The 17,536-nt window shown below is 36.8% G+C and overlaps 1 protein-coding gene across 2 annotated transcripts in view; it reads left to right on the top strand.

The window, feature by feature from the left end:
• Positions 1 to 17,536, top strand: part of USP32 (ubiquitin specific peptidase 32) — a 124,354-nt gene that overhangs the window by 84,751 nt on the left and 22,067 nt on the right. Inside the window, exons 16-25 of one of the 2 annotated variants that reach the window (XM_054708936.1) lie at positions 895 to 1,012; positions 4,729 to 4,883; positions 6,971 to 7,052; positions 7,930 to 8,004; positions 10,679 to 10,817; positions 11,084 to 11,189; positions 12,620 to 12,793; positions 13,364 to 13,538; positions 13,971 to 14,122; positions 16,590 to 16,701. In XM_054708936.1, the coding sequence (XP_054564911.1) occupies positions 895 to 1,012; positions 4,729 to 4,883; positions 6,971 to 7,052; positions 7,930 to 8,004; positions 10,679 to 10,817; positions 11,084 to 11,189; positions 12,620 to 12,793; positions 13,364 to 13,538; positions 13,971 to 14,122; positions 16,590 to 16,701 (1,288 nt within the window). Of the gene's footprint in view, positions 1 to 894; positions 1,055 to 4,728; positions 4,884 to 6,970; positions 7,053 to 7,929; positions 8,005 to 10,678; positions 10,818 to 11,083; positions 11,190 to 12,619; positions 12,794 to 13,363; positions 13,539 to 13,970; positions 14,123 to 16,589; positions 16,702 to 17,536 lie in introns of both variants that reach the window. The other variant, XM_054708935.1, reaches the window with a different exon arrangement.

Raw genomic sequence — 17,536 nt, 5'->3', positions numbered from 1 at the left:
ATACCAGGAAGGTTTTGCATAGATAAGATATAAGTTAATCACTTCCAGTTACACAGTAGAACATAGATAGTAAATATTTATATAAACGTTTTTTATCCTCACTACTAATACAGGAAATAACATTTTAAGTAAATGTATAGTACTCTATATTTATTCAACCAATAGGGTATTTTTAAATGATGTCGGTAATAAGATTTTATGAGAGTAGTACATTCATATATTTCTTAGAATATTGTTAATTACTACACTTTGGGTGGCAATATGACCTATATAATTAATGGCATGAATACTTCCATACTTTTTGACCTGTAATTTCAGTCCTAAGAATTTGCCCTTTAAAAGACCATCATTTATATATATAAAATATGTAAAAGTGAAAAGTTATGGTGTGAGGGTAGTAAATTATAGATAATAAATATTTAAGTTTTTAAAAATACATATATTTTTATTGATTTCAGAGAGGAAGGGAGAGGGAGAGATAGAAACATCAATGACTGAAAGAAAATGAGTGATCAACTGCCTCCTGCATGCTCCCTACTAAGGATTGAGTTTGCTACCGAACCTCAACCTCCTGGTTGATAGGTCAATGCTCAACCACTAAGTGACACCAGCCGAACAATATTTAAGTCATTTAATTTTGATATTACTGATTTTAAGTGAAAGGGGGAAATACCCACCAGGAGTTCTAATCTTAGAAGATAGATTTGGAGCAGAAACTTGGGTGTTTTTAAATCCATGTAATTTCATTCTATGAATTTCTGTAATCTAACTGAAAAATAAATAGCAAACCTATTGAACATTTTAGATTTTAAAACTAAATCTCAGAAGTTAAAAAAAATTGCAAGTTTTGTTTCTTCTTTTACAGTAATCACTTTATATCTTTTAAAACAACAGGTCATCAAGAATAGCAAGACAGAAATCCCAGAGCTGGAATTATTTCCTCGATATCTTCTATTCCTGAGACAGCAGCCTGCCACTCGAACACAGCAGTCTAACATCTGGGTGAATATGGGTATGATGAGCCTGAGAATGTTTCCTCAGCATTTACCAAGAGGTAACTTAAGAATGCAGCAAGAATATCATGCATTTTCTTAAAAAAAAAACACCAAGTTGCTCAAAGTCTGGTGCCACTGTACCAGTAAATCCTTTGTGGGGCTTAGATCTATGGTCATGCGCAAGACTAGATGGGGTAGAGGGAAAAATCTCAGCAGCACACTCTGAAGGGTCGTTTCCTCTCCTGGTTTGTAAAATATACAACCATAATAAATAGAAATATATCTTACATACCTTCTTTGAGAACAAGCCATTATAAATTATTTGCTTGACCTAATTTAGAGTCAACCAGTCAATGACTTCTCTTTTCAACTCCACTCAAATTTTTAGAAGTGATTTCTTTGGCAGTATCATGTTTGTTTGTTTTTAATATTTCTGGTGTATCTTGGGTTAGTTTTTGTGTTTTCTTTTTTTTTACTATATAAAACATGATACATTTTTCATGCTCAGTCATAGGAACCTGTATCTTATGAGACACAGATAGCAAAGGATATATTTTTGAAAACAAATGAAGCCTATCAAAATGACAAATAAGTTCCAATTTTAATGTGTTATATATAAATAGTTCCCCTTTGATTTCTCTATAAAGTTGTTTTATTTTTAAAAAATATGATTTATTGATTTCAGAGAGAGGAAAGAAGAGGGAGAGAGGGATAGAAACATCAGTAATGAGAGAAAATCATTTATCAGCTGCCTTCTGCATGCCCCCTGCTGGGGAATAAGCCCACAGCCCAGGCATGTGCCCTAACCTGGAATCAAACCGTGACCTCCTGGTTCATGGGTCAATGCTCAACCACTGGACCACACTGGACAGGCCAAGTTAAGTTTTATTGATAGGCAGAACTCACTCCATGTTTTTGCTTTGCAAATATTCAAAATTGTTCTTCAGCAGAAATAATGAACTCATCCATTTACGCAGAGTCTTAGACTTTGTGTTAACAATTCCACAATGTTATTAAAATTAGCATAACTTAGTATGTAAGAACTACCTATGAACTCAAACCAACCCTATCATACCATCCCTCCTTTGAAATCAAGTAGGATTAATTTAATGCCTTCCTTGAAGGTTATATTCAAACTAGAGGCCCAGTGCATGATTGAATCATGCATGTGTAGGGTCCCCTACACGCTTTCGCTTTTTGTGGTGGAGCTGGGTGCCTGTCCGCTGGTGCACCAGGCCTTTTTTGTGGTGGAGCTGGGTGCCTGTCCGCTGGTGCACCAGGCCTTTCAGAAGGCCTTTTTGTGGTGGAGCTGGGTGCCTGTCCGCTGGTGCACCAGGCCTTTTTGTGGTGGAGCTGGGTGCCTGTTCGCTGGTGCACCAGGCCTTTCAGAAGCCTCCGCCGAGGGGGAGGCTTCTGAAAGGCCTGGTGCCGGAGCAGACAGGCACCCAGCTCCCACACTTTTGATGGTCCGCGGCCCCTGAGGGGGGCTACCCTGCTGTTGAGAGGCGCAGGGGGTGGGACTCCCGCCCCCTGCGCCTCTCAACGGCCGCTGAGGGGGGCTGCCGCGGACACCTGGCTACCCTGCCGTTGAGAGGTGCAACTGGATAGCCTCTCAACAGCAGGATAGCCCCCCTCAGTGGCAGCGGATCCGTGCCTCTCAATGGCCGGATAGGCCACCCCGAGTCCCACCCCCCAGCCTCCCGCCGCCCAATTGTGGGCATAGCAGAGTGATGGTAATTTACATGTTACTCTATTATTAGATAGGATAATATATGGAGATTCTTACACATATTTTTTGGTAAGAATTATAGCATAGCAGTGGCCTCTGCCTAACAAACTTTGTCTTTGGGGAAAACATCAAAATCAAGGAACAGTAAAATAGAATCTCTAGGAAACTTTCTTGATTTAATTTTCCATGAATAAAAGTATTTGCCTTGCTTTCACGGCATCCATAACACATACCTTTTTCAATTCTCCTTAAAAGATAACATGAGAGACAAAATGTGTTATTGGGCTTTAGTTAGTATTCTTTGCAACTCTTGTGCTGATCCTAGATTTTTGCTGCTCTGTAAATTCCACTAGATTTGTTGATGCTATTCAAAAGCACAACATTTTGTATAAGTGGCTGCCTACTTAATGAGCTATGCTATAAAAACTCTAGAATTCAAATAAATTTCTTATGTTGCTTAGGACAATAGAAATTGACTTGGACACTACATTTGCAAATGCTTCTGAATCCTAGAACTAGGTAGTTATTATGCTCCAAATTTGTTCTTAATTTGAAATTTTATTCCTTACTAATTAGTTGTGAAATCAATCAGTAATCATTTTGAAGTTTATGAAAATATGCTTTCTTGCTGTAATCTTATAACTAATCCTCTGATGTATAATTAGAGAAATTTGCTCTTTTGTTTTCTTTTAGTGATTGTCCTTTGCTTGCTTATAGAAAAAGATTTGCTTTGCTATGGGTTTAAAATTGATCATGGTTGGGTTTTGTTCTGCTTTCTCATTACTCTGTTTATTATAGCTGTTTACTAGGCTCTTTTATTCCTTTTGTAGTGACAAGTAAACAAACCTTGCCACAGTTATAATGACTTAAACATAGCCTTTTTGACAGACAATGCTACAGAAGTCATTGTTTCTTAGATGATTTTTCAGCCTATTTTAGGTGAGTGGATTCTTTTTGGAGCTCTAAAAAAGCGGATGATGCCTATACACTTTTCTGCTTTACTTAGTAGGTGAAGACTCAAAGTGCATTTAATAAGAATAAAACTAAGTCACCATTGAATGTGTGGAAAACTACCTGGAATGTATAATTATATCCTAGATGGGTTATATCCATATGTTAAGTTTATTTTAGTTTTGGATTTCTCAATAAACTATAACCTCCCATAGATAAGAGATGACCATTTTAAGCTGTAGTTTTGTCTCAGTTTTTGTCTAACTAGTTTAACCAATAATTTCTTATCATTTTATCTCCCTTCTTCTTTGAAGTATATGGTGAGACTTTGACATATTCTTCCTTCACTCTTCACTCTTTCCCCTTAACGCCACTCTTTCTGTTTCCATATCTTTCAGGAATTCAAGGTCATGTCTACTGCCATCTTATTTGGCAGGCAGGTCATATGATTTTTACCCCCTTAGGTCTTTTAATAGGGCATTTTTTTGGTCCTAGGAAGCTTCTTGAAGCTGCGTTTGGTCACGTAGAATCTATGCCTACTTAGAATTTCAAGTAAAATCATGTAATTGTACCAGTGTGCCAGGTATTTAGGGCACTTAATGACTGAGAGTGATGGAGTTAATAATTCAAAGAGTTTATGTGAAGAAAGTGCATCAGGTGAAGCCAATTATATATCTGTGAAATTCAAATCCAATCCCATTTTATCTTCTCCATTTGTATGCTGAATTTTTCTTTTGCTATTGAGTGTGACCCAGCTGAGGGCCTATTGTTTGTTTATATTTGCCACTCTTCTGGGATCTGAGAACTGCCAATTATTTGGGTCTTTGTGATTTTTGTTGCCTCCTTTCAAAGTTAAGGCTTTAAACTCACTCTAAGATACTAGGGTCTTCTGTCTTCATCTTAAAGCTTCTTAATTTATAAAATTATTAACCTCTAATTCTCATTTTTCATCATTATTTTCTAAAATACTGTGGTCCCCATTGCTAACGGGGTGCTTTTTATTTTTTTACTTCTTAACAACTCTTTTCCTTATTGTGATTACTATGACTATAGGAAACGTACCTTCTCCAAATGCACCATTAAAGCGGGTCTTAGCCTATACAGGCTGTTTTAGTAGAATGCAGACCATCAAGGAAATTCATGAGTATCTATCTCAGAGGCTTCGCATCAAAGAGGAAGATATGCGCTTGTGGCTATACAACAGTGAGGTAAGAGGCGTTCAGAGTCATAAAGGCATCTCCATGCAGCAATCAAGTGTTAAATCCATATTTCATGAGCATAGGATTTTGTCTACAGTAATTATGCTGAAAACCATTCCAAGGATCTCAGTGAAAACTTTATCTTTTATTTTATATTTATATTTTTTAAATATATTTTTATTGATTTCAGAGAGGAAGGAAGAGGGAGAGATAGAAACATCAATGATGAGAGAGAATCATTGACCGGCTGCCTCCTGCATGCCCCCTACTGGTGATTGAGCCTGTAACCTGGGCACATGCCCTTGACCAGAATCGAACCTGGACTCTTCAGTCCACAGGCTGATGCTCTATTCACTTAGGCCTGTGGTCGGCAAACTGCGGCTCGCAAGCCACATGCAGCTCTTTGGCCCCTTGAATGTGGCTCTTCCACAAAATACCATAGCCTGGGCGAGTCTATTTTGAAGAAGTGGCGTTAGAAGAAGTTTAAGTTTAAAAAATTTGGCTCTCAAGAAATTTCAATCGTTGTACTGTTGATATTTAGCTCTGTTGACTAATGAGTTTGCCGACCACTAGGCAAACCGGCTAGGGCGAAACTTCATCTTTTAAATTACTATATGCCTACATGTAGATATTTGTTACCTGAAATCCATAATACCACTTGATCATCATGGATAGTACCATCTTATGATTAAGGATTATTGTTATAAAATAACAAATTATTGTTATAAAATAACAGAAAATATATTTTTTCAACTACATAGAGTTTATTTTTTCCAAATTATAAGTTTGTTTTCTATTTGTTTTGAAGTAACATGCTCATATTCAAAAAATGCAAACAATACAAAATAATATAGTTAATATTCTTCCTTACCATTCTCTGGTCCCTCTCTTTCATTCTCAGAGGCGGTGCTGTTAATTGCTTAATATGCATTGTGTTTTCAGATTATTATAATATGAAATTGGATTATAAGTAGTTTTAACCAATTCTCTATTCCCTAGTTCCTTCTTTTTTACATCCTCCTTTGGTCACCATTGAGAGGCAGTGTAGTATAATAGTTTAAGAGCATGGGCTCCTGGAGCCAAACTGCCAGAGATTAAGCTTGTTATATAACTTTCTAGTTTTATAACCAAGGGAAAGTCACTTAACTCTATCTTCTTTTTCTCATGAGTAAATGGGGGAAATAATAGTATCTCCCTTAGGGAAGTTGTAAGAATTAAGTAGATTAATTGTGCAAGCATTTTAGACAGGGTGAGCATAAACAAAAATGTATAATCCTACTATATGACATTTGGTTTCACATTTTTAGTTCCTAGTAAGTGATCAATTTCCATCTTGATTACAGGCACATTTACTGAATTTCACACTAGGTTTGATCTGTGATGAGTCTTCTGGTCCCCCCCAAATTTTATATAATCTTATTCTAGAGATAAAAAGTACATTTTATGAAGTATACATTGGTTTTCCCTCATTTTACCAGCTAAATTATAAGCATTTCTGAACAACTATAGTATGCCTAATATCTGTCACGTAAGTTATGTGACGACAAGGGCATTTTTAATTGTTATTCATTTTTATTTCCATAATAAAAATGGGTCCCTCAGCCCAGCCTGCGCCCTCTCGAGATGACTGACTATATGCCAGTGATGGCGAACCTATGACACACGTGTCAGCACTGACATGCGTAGCCATTTCTGATGACACGCGGCCGCTGAGGTGGCCGCATGCCGAGGATGAAACATTTGCTGCTCCTGAGATGAAACATTTGCGCAATAATGTTTTTTCCTCAAAGTGACACACTACCCGAGTTATGCTCAGTTTTTTTGGCGAAGTTTGACACACCAAGCTCAAAAGGTTGCCCATCACTGCTATATGCATACATATAGATATTTGTTAGCGCTGCCGCAGAGGTGGGAGCGTAAGCCCGGCTTCTGGCTGAGCGCACTGACCACCAGGGGCAGCTCCTATGTTGAGTATCTGCCCCCTGGTGGTCAGTGTGCATCATAGCAACCAATCGATTTGCTTATTAGCCTTTTATTATATAGGATTTGTTATAAGTTTTTTAAATTAACAGAAACATTTTCTGTTCCATACACAGAATTACCTTACTCTTCTGGATGATGAAGATCATAGATTAGAATATTTGAAAATTCAAGATGAGCAGCACCTGGTAATTGAAGGTACAAGAAGGAAGCATTGCATCTGTATTAGATTTTTTAGGGGAAAAATTTAAAGATTTAGTTACTCACTAATAAACCATTTTATAATTTTTCTAACTTTTATTTGGTCATTATATTCTTTTTTTTTTTAAATTCTTTCTGTTTGTTCATTATATTCTTTATAGCAGCGTTTGCCAACCGGTGGTCCACGGACCACTGGTGGTCCATGAGGTCCGAAAGGTTGGTGACCGCTGCTTTATAGTAAAGAATACCCATTCAACCCTTATATAATCCTACATACTATTTAGGTTACTTCAAAAGAAAAATATGCCTACATTAATTGTCTGGCAAAGGGTGGAAATGGTGGGTATTTAGTTATAAGTTTACAAAGTATCTTAAATTTTCAACATGCCTCTCTGAGGGTAAATAAGGAGACTAATTTTCTTGCATAGTTAGTGGTGTAGACTTTCATTAGTCATCAACACTGGTCTCTCACCAACAGAGCTTCCCTGTACATTCACACATAGATTTATACACATAATTGAAAACTAACACATCATTTGTATTAAAATGAATAGGTTACTCTCACAGTTGTCACTATTTAAGAAAGAACTGTAATAGTTCTAATGTATTAACTTTAAGAGCTTTAATTACTTCTCTAGATGGTTGAGTATAATTTTACTTCAGGTAGGTAATTGAGGGAATAGCTTACTAATTAATTCTAACCAACTGACTATAAAGTCCCCAATATAAAGAATCAGAATGGTTTTAGAATAAAAAATAACTTGATTTTTTTTATAATTTCTGATTTAAAAATAACATTTTTTTAAACAGAAGGAGTTGAGCAGGTGTGATTTCAATGGATAAGAAATTAACACATTTCTATCTGTCTTTCTAGTTCGAAACAAAGATATGAGTTGGCCTGAGGAAATGTCCTTTATAGCAAACAGTAGTAAAATAGACAGACACAAGGGTAAGTCTCCAGTATATTATTTTCAAATAGGGTATCTTATCAAATAGATTTTCTCCCCTCTCTCAACAATTGAAGTGTTAACAACTTTTGACTTTCTAGTTCTTATTTTTCTTTTTCCTGATATATAAAATTTCTTTCTAACCTTCCAATTTTATATCTGTATATTTTTTCAATATAAATGAACATTTATTGAGCTCATTCAATATAAGAAATGGTTAAGATATATCCCTCCCCCAAACTGTGTCAACTTTTCTCCACTCAGCCTAGGATCAATGCCTTGCTGTTTCTCTTAGGCTGAGAAATACATGCTATGTTTCACTAGTTTTGAAAGTAGTAAGTAGCATAGTGGCGGACACTGCTAGCAGAACATTTGTTTCTTTTAAAACATGCATGAGATAAACTCATTGCTTTCCATGGAGGAGCTGAACTCATCTGGTGTTCCAGTCATGGGCTCTTCTGAATAATCACCAGTGACACTTGCCATGGCCTCAGTGACTTCTTTTAAAAGCTGGTGTTGTGCCCTCTTTGGTTTGGCTCAATGGATAGAGCATCAGCCTGAGGACTGAATGGTCCCGGGTTCGATTCTGGTCAAGGGCACATGCTGCAGGAGGCAGCCAATCAATGATTCTCTCTCATCATTTATATTTCTTTCTCTCCCTCTCTCTTCCTCTCTGAAATCAATAAAAAAATATATAAATTTTTAAAAGCTGGTATTTAATTTCATATCAGTAAAGAAATTAAAATCCGCCGAAACCGGTTTGGCTCAGTGGATAGAGCGTCGACCTGCGGACTGAAAGGTCCCGGGTTCGATTCCGGTCAGGGGCATGTACATGGGTTGCGGGCACATCCCCAGTGGGGGGCGTGCAGGAGGCGGCTGATCGATGTTTCTCTCTCATCGATGTTTCTAACTCTCTATCCCTCTCCCTTCCTCTCTGTAAAAAATCAATAAAATATATTTAAAAAAAAAAAAAAAAAAGAAATTAAAATCCAAGATGCTATCCAAATACACATCAATGGTTGAGTCTAGGGCAGTGGTTGACTCTTGGTCCGTATTAATGTCTAGGTCATTGATGATGTGTGGGAATGATGCAGGGAAAGTCACTGTCAGGATGAACCTGGTAAAGAAGACGAGGGCCTTCTTAATCATGGTGCAACTGGTCATTAAGAGTTTCCAAATTCTGGAGGGATAAGGCAGGGAGAAAAATGTAAATGTATTACTACCACTTGCAAAGATATAATTTTTGAAACTGCTCTAAGACAAACAAGTTTCCTTATATTTAAACTAGGCCCGGTGCACGAATCCAGCCTGGTCTGCACCCTCGAAATCTGGGACTCCTCGGGGGAATGTCAGATAGCCGGTTTCAGCCCATTCCCCTTAGGCCCGATCCAGACAGTAGGGACCCTGATCCCTGCAGGCACAATCCATACAGGAGGGAGCCCAATCCTGTGCGTTGAGCATCTGTCCCTGGTGGTCAGTGCGCCTCATAGCAACCGGTGGTTCAGTCATTTGGTCACTTAGGCTTTTAGATAGATAGATAGATAGATAGATAGATAGATAGATAGATAGATAACTTTTAAAAATTTCCACCTTTTATGGAACTCTCTAACTTTTCCTTCTGCCTTTCCATCTTATTAAGGGTGTCTTAAGGGCCAGTATTTTTAATACCAGTATTTTTCCAATCCAAAATTTTTTTCAATCCAAGACATGCACTGTTTGGCCAGTAATGGTGGGATTTGTAGCAACTCAACCAATAAGCCTTTTATGACCTAACTGGGGGAGCAAAATGCTTCCATAAAAAATGCAAAGCAGGGGCGGGGGGGGGGGCAGGTGAGGGCATGTACTGGGGGGTAAGGGAGGCTGGGGGGAGGTCAATGGGGGAAAAAAAGGAGACACATGTACTACTATTTGTAATACTTCAAACAATAAAAAAAATTTTAAAAAGTTAAAAATTAAAAATCAAGTCAATAAAAACAAAAAAAAACTCAAAAAAATGCAAAGTAAAGGATACAGCCCTCATAGGTCCACAGTTCATTCTCACAGGTAGCCTAAGAAAGATCTAATTTATATATATGTGTGTGTGTGTGTTTTTATATATATATATATATGTAAATATTTTTATTGATTTCAGAGAGGAAGGGAGAGGGAGAGAGAAATAGAGATAGTAACATCAGTGGTGAGAGAGAATCATCGATTGGCTGTCTCTTGCACGCCCCACACGGGGATCAAGCCCACAACCCAGGACCTCCTGGTTCATAGGTCGATGCTCAACCACTGGGCTGGGCTAATTTATATATTTTTAAAGACATAATGCTAGGGGGTGGAGGAGGCCAAAGAAGAGGGGATGGGCCATCTGTAATACTTTCAACAAAAGGATAAATTAAATATAAAAAAAAAGAGAGAGAGAATATTAGGAGAGAATTGTTTGAATTTAAAAGAAAAAACACCTATAGCAATTATAGAGAATCACTGCTGCTTCTAGATTACAAATGAGCATGGATTATCAGGATTGCCAGTGACACTCCTCTACTTCATCATTGCAAGACTAAATAGAGAAATATTAGCTTCATTTAGCTGATTTAAAAAGTTATAAAAATTTGTATCGAATATAAGTTACTGTTTGGTCTACGACATTTTACTACAGTTGGACTTCAGTTCTCATATTGTTTGTTCCAGTTCCCACAGAAAAGGGAGCCACAGGTCTGAGTAACCTGGGAAACACATGCTTCATGAATTCAAGCATCCAGTGTGTTAGTAACACACAGCCACTGACACAGTACTTTATCTCAGGGAGACATCTTTATGAACTGAACAGGTAATCTTTCTTGAGTTATTGGCCTCTTAACTTTTTACAACTATGATATGAACTCAGTATCACTTGAATTTCCTCTTTCTTTACCATGGTAAAGAAAAGTCTTACCTTATTTTCTCTATTTAGTATTAATTAAGGGCCAGGAGATAAGTCTCTTATTTTAAAAAGATGTTTTGATGTGCGAAAACAGATAACTAGGCATTTTTATTCCCTCATGATTGTTATTGATTAGAATCTTTGGCAACAAATTTTCCTTTCAAAACTTCTAGGACAAATCCCATTGGTATGAAGGGGCATATGGCTAAATGCTATGGGGATTTAGTACAGGAACTTTGGAGTGGAACTCAGAAGAATGTCGCCCCATTAAAGCTTCGGGTAAGCAGTTAAAGTAATATACATGTTTTTAACTCCTAAATAATTGTTTACGTAATTATTTTTCTTTACATATTTTGTATGTTTAGCTTTTTTTGTTTAGTTTAACTCATGTGTTTGGATGCTTCACATGGCATATTCTGGATGTCATATACTTTTACTTGTTTAAATATATGCAAAATACAGCTATAGAAAAAAATAAAATACAACTATAGATGTAGTGAGTGGGTAAGGAAAGATCAAAGGCACAATCTAAATTTGATATGTTGTTTCTTTTACCAATTCGTCAAATATCTTGCATATATATATATATACATAGTAAACCTTTCTTTGTTAATCTATCACTATTAGAAATATTCTAACTGCAAGATAGACCGGAGTCTAATTAATGATACTCAATACATCTTTAATATTATTGTAATAATAAATTCTACCTGTAGAATTTTTTTTTAAAGTAGCAGAAAGAAAGAATATAATTAATGGGTAAAATTTTATATTAATGTCACTTGTAGTAACTTTTAGTAAAGTTAGGATTGTTTTGTTTTTTTTTTAATATATTTTTTTATTGATTTTAGAGAGGAAGGAAGAGGGAGAAAGAGATAGAAATACCCATGATAAGAGAGAATCATGGATCAGCTGCAAGTCCCCCACTGGGGATCGAGCCCACAACCCTGGGCATGTGCCCTTGACCGGAATTGAACCTGGGACCTTTCAGTTCACAGGCCAATGCTCTATTCACTGTGCCAAACTAGCTAGGGCTAGGATTGTTTTTATCTCTATTTTAAAACAAGGCAAAATGTTTTTAGGTTAAAAATTAATAATTACAATAGCTAAAAATTTGACTACCACTTACCAGGCACTGTTCTCATTATTTTATATGTAGTAACTCATTTAATTTTCTATATGGCCCTACAATACAAAAGCGATATTATTATCCCCATTTTATGGCTGAGAAACTAAGGGTCAGAGCAGCTAAATATCCTGCCCAAGGTTGCAGGCTAGTTTGTAAGTCCTCACAGTTAAACATGAGTCTGTTCTGCCTCTATTAATAACAGTTAGGATGCAACAAGACCAGGAAAGTTATCTGTAAAAGAAAACATTATAATAGGAACTCTTAATGTGAGCGAATGCTATTTTAATATTTCTGCCTTACCTGTTTTAAATAACATCTGAGTATCTAAAGAACTGTTTGCTTTTATGATGCTGAACTGGGATATAGTATTGGCCAAAATACATTTTTTTCTTTTGGTCATTTGAGATTAAGATTAGAAAGCTTTCATGATTATCCAAAATATATTTGCTGAAATAGAGACAGACTAAATACCATACTATATTTACCTTCTTATAATGCCTCTGGTTGAATTATGAGGCATGTTCATTCCAAATACTATGGGGTAGCAAATAATTTGTATACTTCCAACTCTTACTTATAGTGGACCATAGCAAAATATGCTCCCAGGTTTAATGGGTTCCAGCAACAAGACTCCCAAGAACTTCTGGCTTTTCTCTTGGATGGTCTTCATGAAGATCTCAACCGAGTCCATGAGAAACCATATGTAGAACTGAAGGACAGCAATGGCCGGCCAGACTGGGAAGTGGCTGCAGAGGTTTGTCAATTTTGAGTTTCTAATGTAAGCAATAGATTAAATGTTCTGGCCACAAGTGTATGTTGTATAATTTATTTCTCTTCTTTGTTTTTGTGCAGTAATGCCAAAACAAAGCAGCCTTAAATGAAAATAGAAAAATGTTGCCTTTTCACATTGTACACTTTTGGGAGAGGATGTTTATTCAGTAACTTCAAGAATCTCCATAATTGCTAAAGTAATATGTACAGTGACCAATATGCACATATTATTTCCTTTTTAATGGACAAAGAACTCATCATCATCATTACCATAAGAACAAAGAAAATAATAGGATTTTCCATCTGAATTTAATATTTTATAGGTTGAACAGAGAGAATCACATTTTTAACTTTATATCTGAATTATGTTTGTAGGCAGAAAGTTTTTATATTTTTAGTGACTGTGAAGCATTATATTCTTTTTTTTTTTTTTAGGATTATATTCTTAACATTTAAATCTCATTTAACTAGTTTCTTTGAATTTGTGTAGAAATACTATTCTTTTGAATTTTCAAAAAAAAAATTTTTTTTCTCTAATCTTTTTTCTTGATAGGCCTGGGACAACCATCTGAGAAGGAATAGATCAATTGTTGTAGATTTGTTTCATGGGCAGTTAAGGTCCCAAGTCAAATGCAAGACATGTGGTCATATAAGTGTCCGATTTGACCCATTCAATTTTTTGTCTTTGCCGCTACCAATGGACAGTTATATGCACTTAGAAATAACAGGTAGGTTACAAAGTTCTGAAAAAATATTTAACTCGATTGTCTTTTACCTTATTCAAGCAGCCTGAATTTGTAAGTATGGTTATTTGTTTATAATGCATTCTCATAAAAATGATAGCCTGTTATAATATAGCAATCTGATTTCAGACATGATTTAAGGTTTGTAAGACTTGGAACATGGGTCCATTTTTATACCTATTGACTCCTCTGTTAGTTTTAGATATGCCAGAAACTCTCTTTAAAATCTTGCAAAGCCACTCACACTTCCATATCAGATGAGCATTAAAAAAAATAAAACTATTTTAATATAATCCCTATGTATCATCTATTGTAGTGTTTGCATATAAAATAAAAATTCTAGATTGAAATGTTTGTCATTTCCAAGTCATAGACTCACACACATTTTATTGATAATAGATCTTTTCTTATTACTAGTTATTAAGTTGGATGGTACTACCCCTGTACGTTATGGACTAAGACTGAATATGGATGAAAAGTACACAGGTTTAAAAAAACAGCTGAGTGATCTCTGTGGACTTAAATCAGAACAAATCCTTCTTGCAGAAGTACATGGTTCCAACATAAAGGTAATATTAACTATTCTTTGTAGGAAACCCTTGATTCTGTCCTTCAAAGAGCAGTTTTCTCCATTAATTATGATGTTAAGTGACTGAGCAAGATATTAAAATGCAACAACTGAACAAAAAAATTTGTCAAGTCTTCCATACCATTCTCTGGAACATTTGAGATCTTGCTCCCCAACATATTTTGTCAGTTTGGCTTAAATAAACTTATAAAAATCTCCCCCCCCCAAAAAAAAAAAAAATTTCCATCCCAGAAATTTAAAAGGGTTGTCTGCCAGAATAAAGGAGTAATAATCATGGTGATATTTTTTAAAAATGTATTTTATTGATTTTTTACAGAGAGGAAGGGAGAGGGATAGAGAGTTAGAAACATCTATGAGAGAGAAACATCGATCAGCTGCCTCCTGTACACTCCTTACTGGGTATGTGCCCACAACCAAGGTATATTCCCTTGACTGGAATCAAACCTGGGACCCTTCAGTCCTCAGGCCGACGCTCTATCCACTGAGCCAAACCAGTTAGGGCCATGGTGGTATTTTTAAAAGAAGGGAATTATGTAAGCCAAGGCTGCCTATATAGAGTGACCTAGCTGTGTTACTACAGTAGATGTCCTCCAAGGACTGCTGCTGCTGTGCTTGGCAGCTCTTCTGTATTACCATTGTCACCAGAATTATTCTAGGTTAAAGTATTTTATGTACTTATGAATGTGTGTTTTTAGTATTTATTTATGAACTAGAGGCCCAGTGCACAAAATCGTGCACCAGTGGGATCCCTCAGCCTGGCCTGCAGGATCAGGCCGAAACCAGCTCTCTGACATCCCCCAAGGGGTCACAGATTGCAAGAGGGCTCAGGACAGGCCAAGGGACCCCACCTGTGCACGATCAGACTGGGGAGAGACTGGGAGAGATGCGGGAAGTTGGCCAGCTGGGGAGGGACCGCAGGAGGGCTCCAGGGTGGGAGGGCTCTGGGGTGTGTTTGGTCCATCTCCCTCAGTCCCAATCAGCGGAACCTCAGCAGCAAGTTAACCTACCAGTCAGAGTGTCTATCCCCTGGTGATCAATGCATGTCATAGTGAGCCGTTGAGCAGACTTAGCATATCATTAGTATATTATGCTTTGATTAGTTGAATGGCCAACCGGTCAACTGGACACTTAGCATATTAGGCTTTTATTATATAGGATATGTATAGTTGGCCTTTAACACACTAGCAATTTAGAGAGTAAAAATAAATTGACACAAATCGGCTGGGTCCCAAGCCCGGGTGAGACCACGCGCCCCTTGGGTATGGGTGAGGCCACGTGCCCCTTAGTCCAGGTGACGCCGTGCCCCTGGGATCGGCCGAGACCAAACCAGAGGGAGTCAGACCTCCATTACCACCATTTGTCCACCATCCAGAGCTGAGGGGTCAGTGCTGACATGTACACATAAGGAACTACTGGACATCGAAATTGGGTCTCAAAAGAACTGTTGGTCCAGGGGGAAGCTCGCTACAGATTGATTCATTTGCCTGTCAGCATAAATATTATTGCTCGTCTCACATTCAGTTCTTATTAGTATATATCTAGTGACATTTGATCTCATTCATCTAGAGGAAATGATGAACAACATAGACTGAGGAACAAGAACAGAACCAGAAGCAAGGAGGCATCGATCGGACTATCGGGCCTCAGAGGGAGGATACGGGAGGGTAGGGGGAGGGTGGGGGGGAGGGGGAGAGTCCAACCAAAGGACCTGTATGCATGCATATAAGCCTATCCAACGGTTAAGTGCTACAGGGGATTGGGGCAGGCGTGGGGAGAGGGGTGGGATGGGAATGGGGGGATGAGGACAAATATGTGACACCTTAATCAATAAAGAAATTAAAAAAAAAAAAAAAAAAAAAAAAACCACTGGGTTCGCAATGTAGGACATCGTCATTTTAAATCAACTGAAAGTACCGTAAATATTCATGTGATAAGAAATACAGACTATTTTGTGATGGCCAAAAAAAAAAAAATAAATAAATAAAAAAATAAATTGACACAAATCACTTCCTCCTGAATACCAGCTAGAGAAACAAGCAATTTAACAAATATATTGCCAATCCTAAATTGAGCTCGTACCATTGGTATTATTTATATTTATCTTTGGAGTTTCTGAACAAACTCCCCCACCTTATTGGCATTTTGTTCATATGTAATGCAAAAGTGAGATCTCTCTGAGAGTGTTGGGTTTAGATGCCTGAATTGAAGGACAAAACTTAAAAACCAGTTATACACAACATATTTCCTTTCTGTGGAAAGGAATAGATAATGGTTTTGTCAGTGAGGTTAACTTATCAAGCTTTCATCTTTTAGTGACTTGAGAAATATTGTTCATTCATCTTGTTTATTTAGTGATAAAATCATCTAAGACATTCGCTTCAAATATATCACAGAGTTCATTTTCCATCTTATCTGAAACATCTCTCACCTTGCCTCTTTTTCTATAGAATTTCCCTCAGGACAACCAAAAAGTACGACTCTCAGTGAGTGGATTTTTGTGTGCATTTGAAATTCCCATCCCTGGATCTCCAGTTTCAGCTTCTAGTCCAATACTGACAGGTATGGTAGAACTAGAGCTTCTTTTCATGATTTCAGCTTTAAATTCTGGGCTAAGAGTTATCATCCTTTTTATATTTGTTTGGGCTGAGGATATTAGAGCAAAAGAATATTGGAGGCTGAAGGAAACTTTTGTGATGATTTGGCTCAAATTCTTCATTTTATAGATGAGGAGCCTAAAATTCAGAGAACCTAAGTAATTAAGTTAAGTAGTTTAGTTATGAGTTAATTTACTACTGGAATTCAGATCTCTTTTTGCTCTTTTATCTAATACTAACATGGCAATAGCTGGTGTGAGAAGAATATACTATCAGAAAACATGATAATCAATATGACTAAAAAGGAATTTGCTTATCAGATATTTGCATATCATTTAATATGGTCATCTAATGAGTCTTTTGGCCATTGATACGGTTTGTTTATTCTTTTTTATACTGTTGATAATTAGGTCCATTCTGCAATTATAAAGTACTTCTCTGATTGGCACTAAATAGGTAAGACTGATTGGTAGATGATTTAATAATGCTTTTTTGTTGAGATCTTCACTGGCCAATAGAACTCTCTGCAGTGATGGAAATTTTCTGTAATCTTGAAAATCCAATGCAGTATCCATTAGTCACATGGACTGTTGAGCCCTTGAAATGTGACTTATGAGACTGAGGAAATGTATTTCATTTTAATTTAAAAAGCAACATCTTTCATCATTTATAACAAATGTACCACTCTGGTGAGGGGGTTGTTAGGGGGGAAGCTATGCATATTAGGCTTTTAGGGGCAAGGGATATGTAGGAAATTTCTGTACCTTCTTTATTTTGCTATGAATCTAAAATTGCTCTAA

Source organism: Eptesicus fuscus, chromosome 20 (genome assembly GCF_027574615.1).
Source record: "Eptesicus fuscus isolate TK198812 chromosome 20, DD_ASM_mEF_20220401, whole genome shotgun sequence".
NCBI lineage: Eukaryota > Metazoa > Chordata > Mammalia > Chiroptera > Vespertilionidae > Eptesicus > Eptesicus fuscus.
This window is presented reverse-complemented; position numbering and strand designations above follow the sequence as displayed.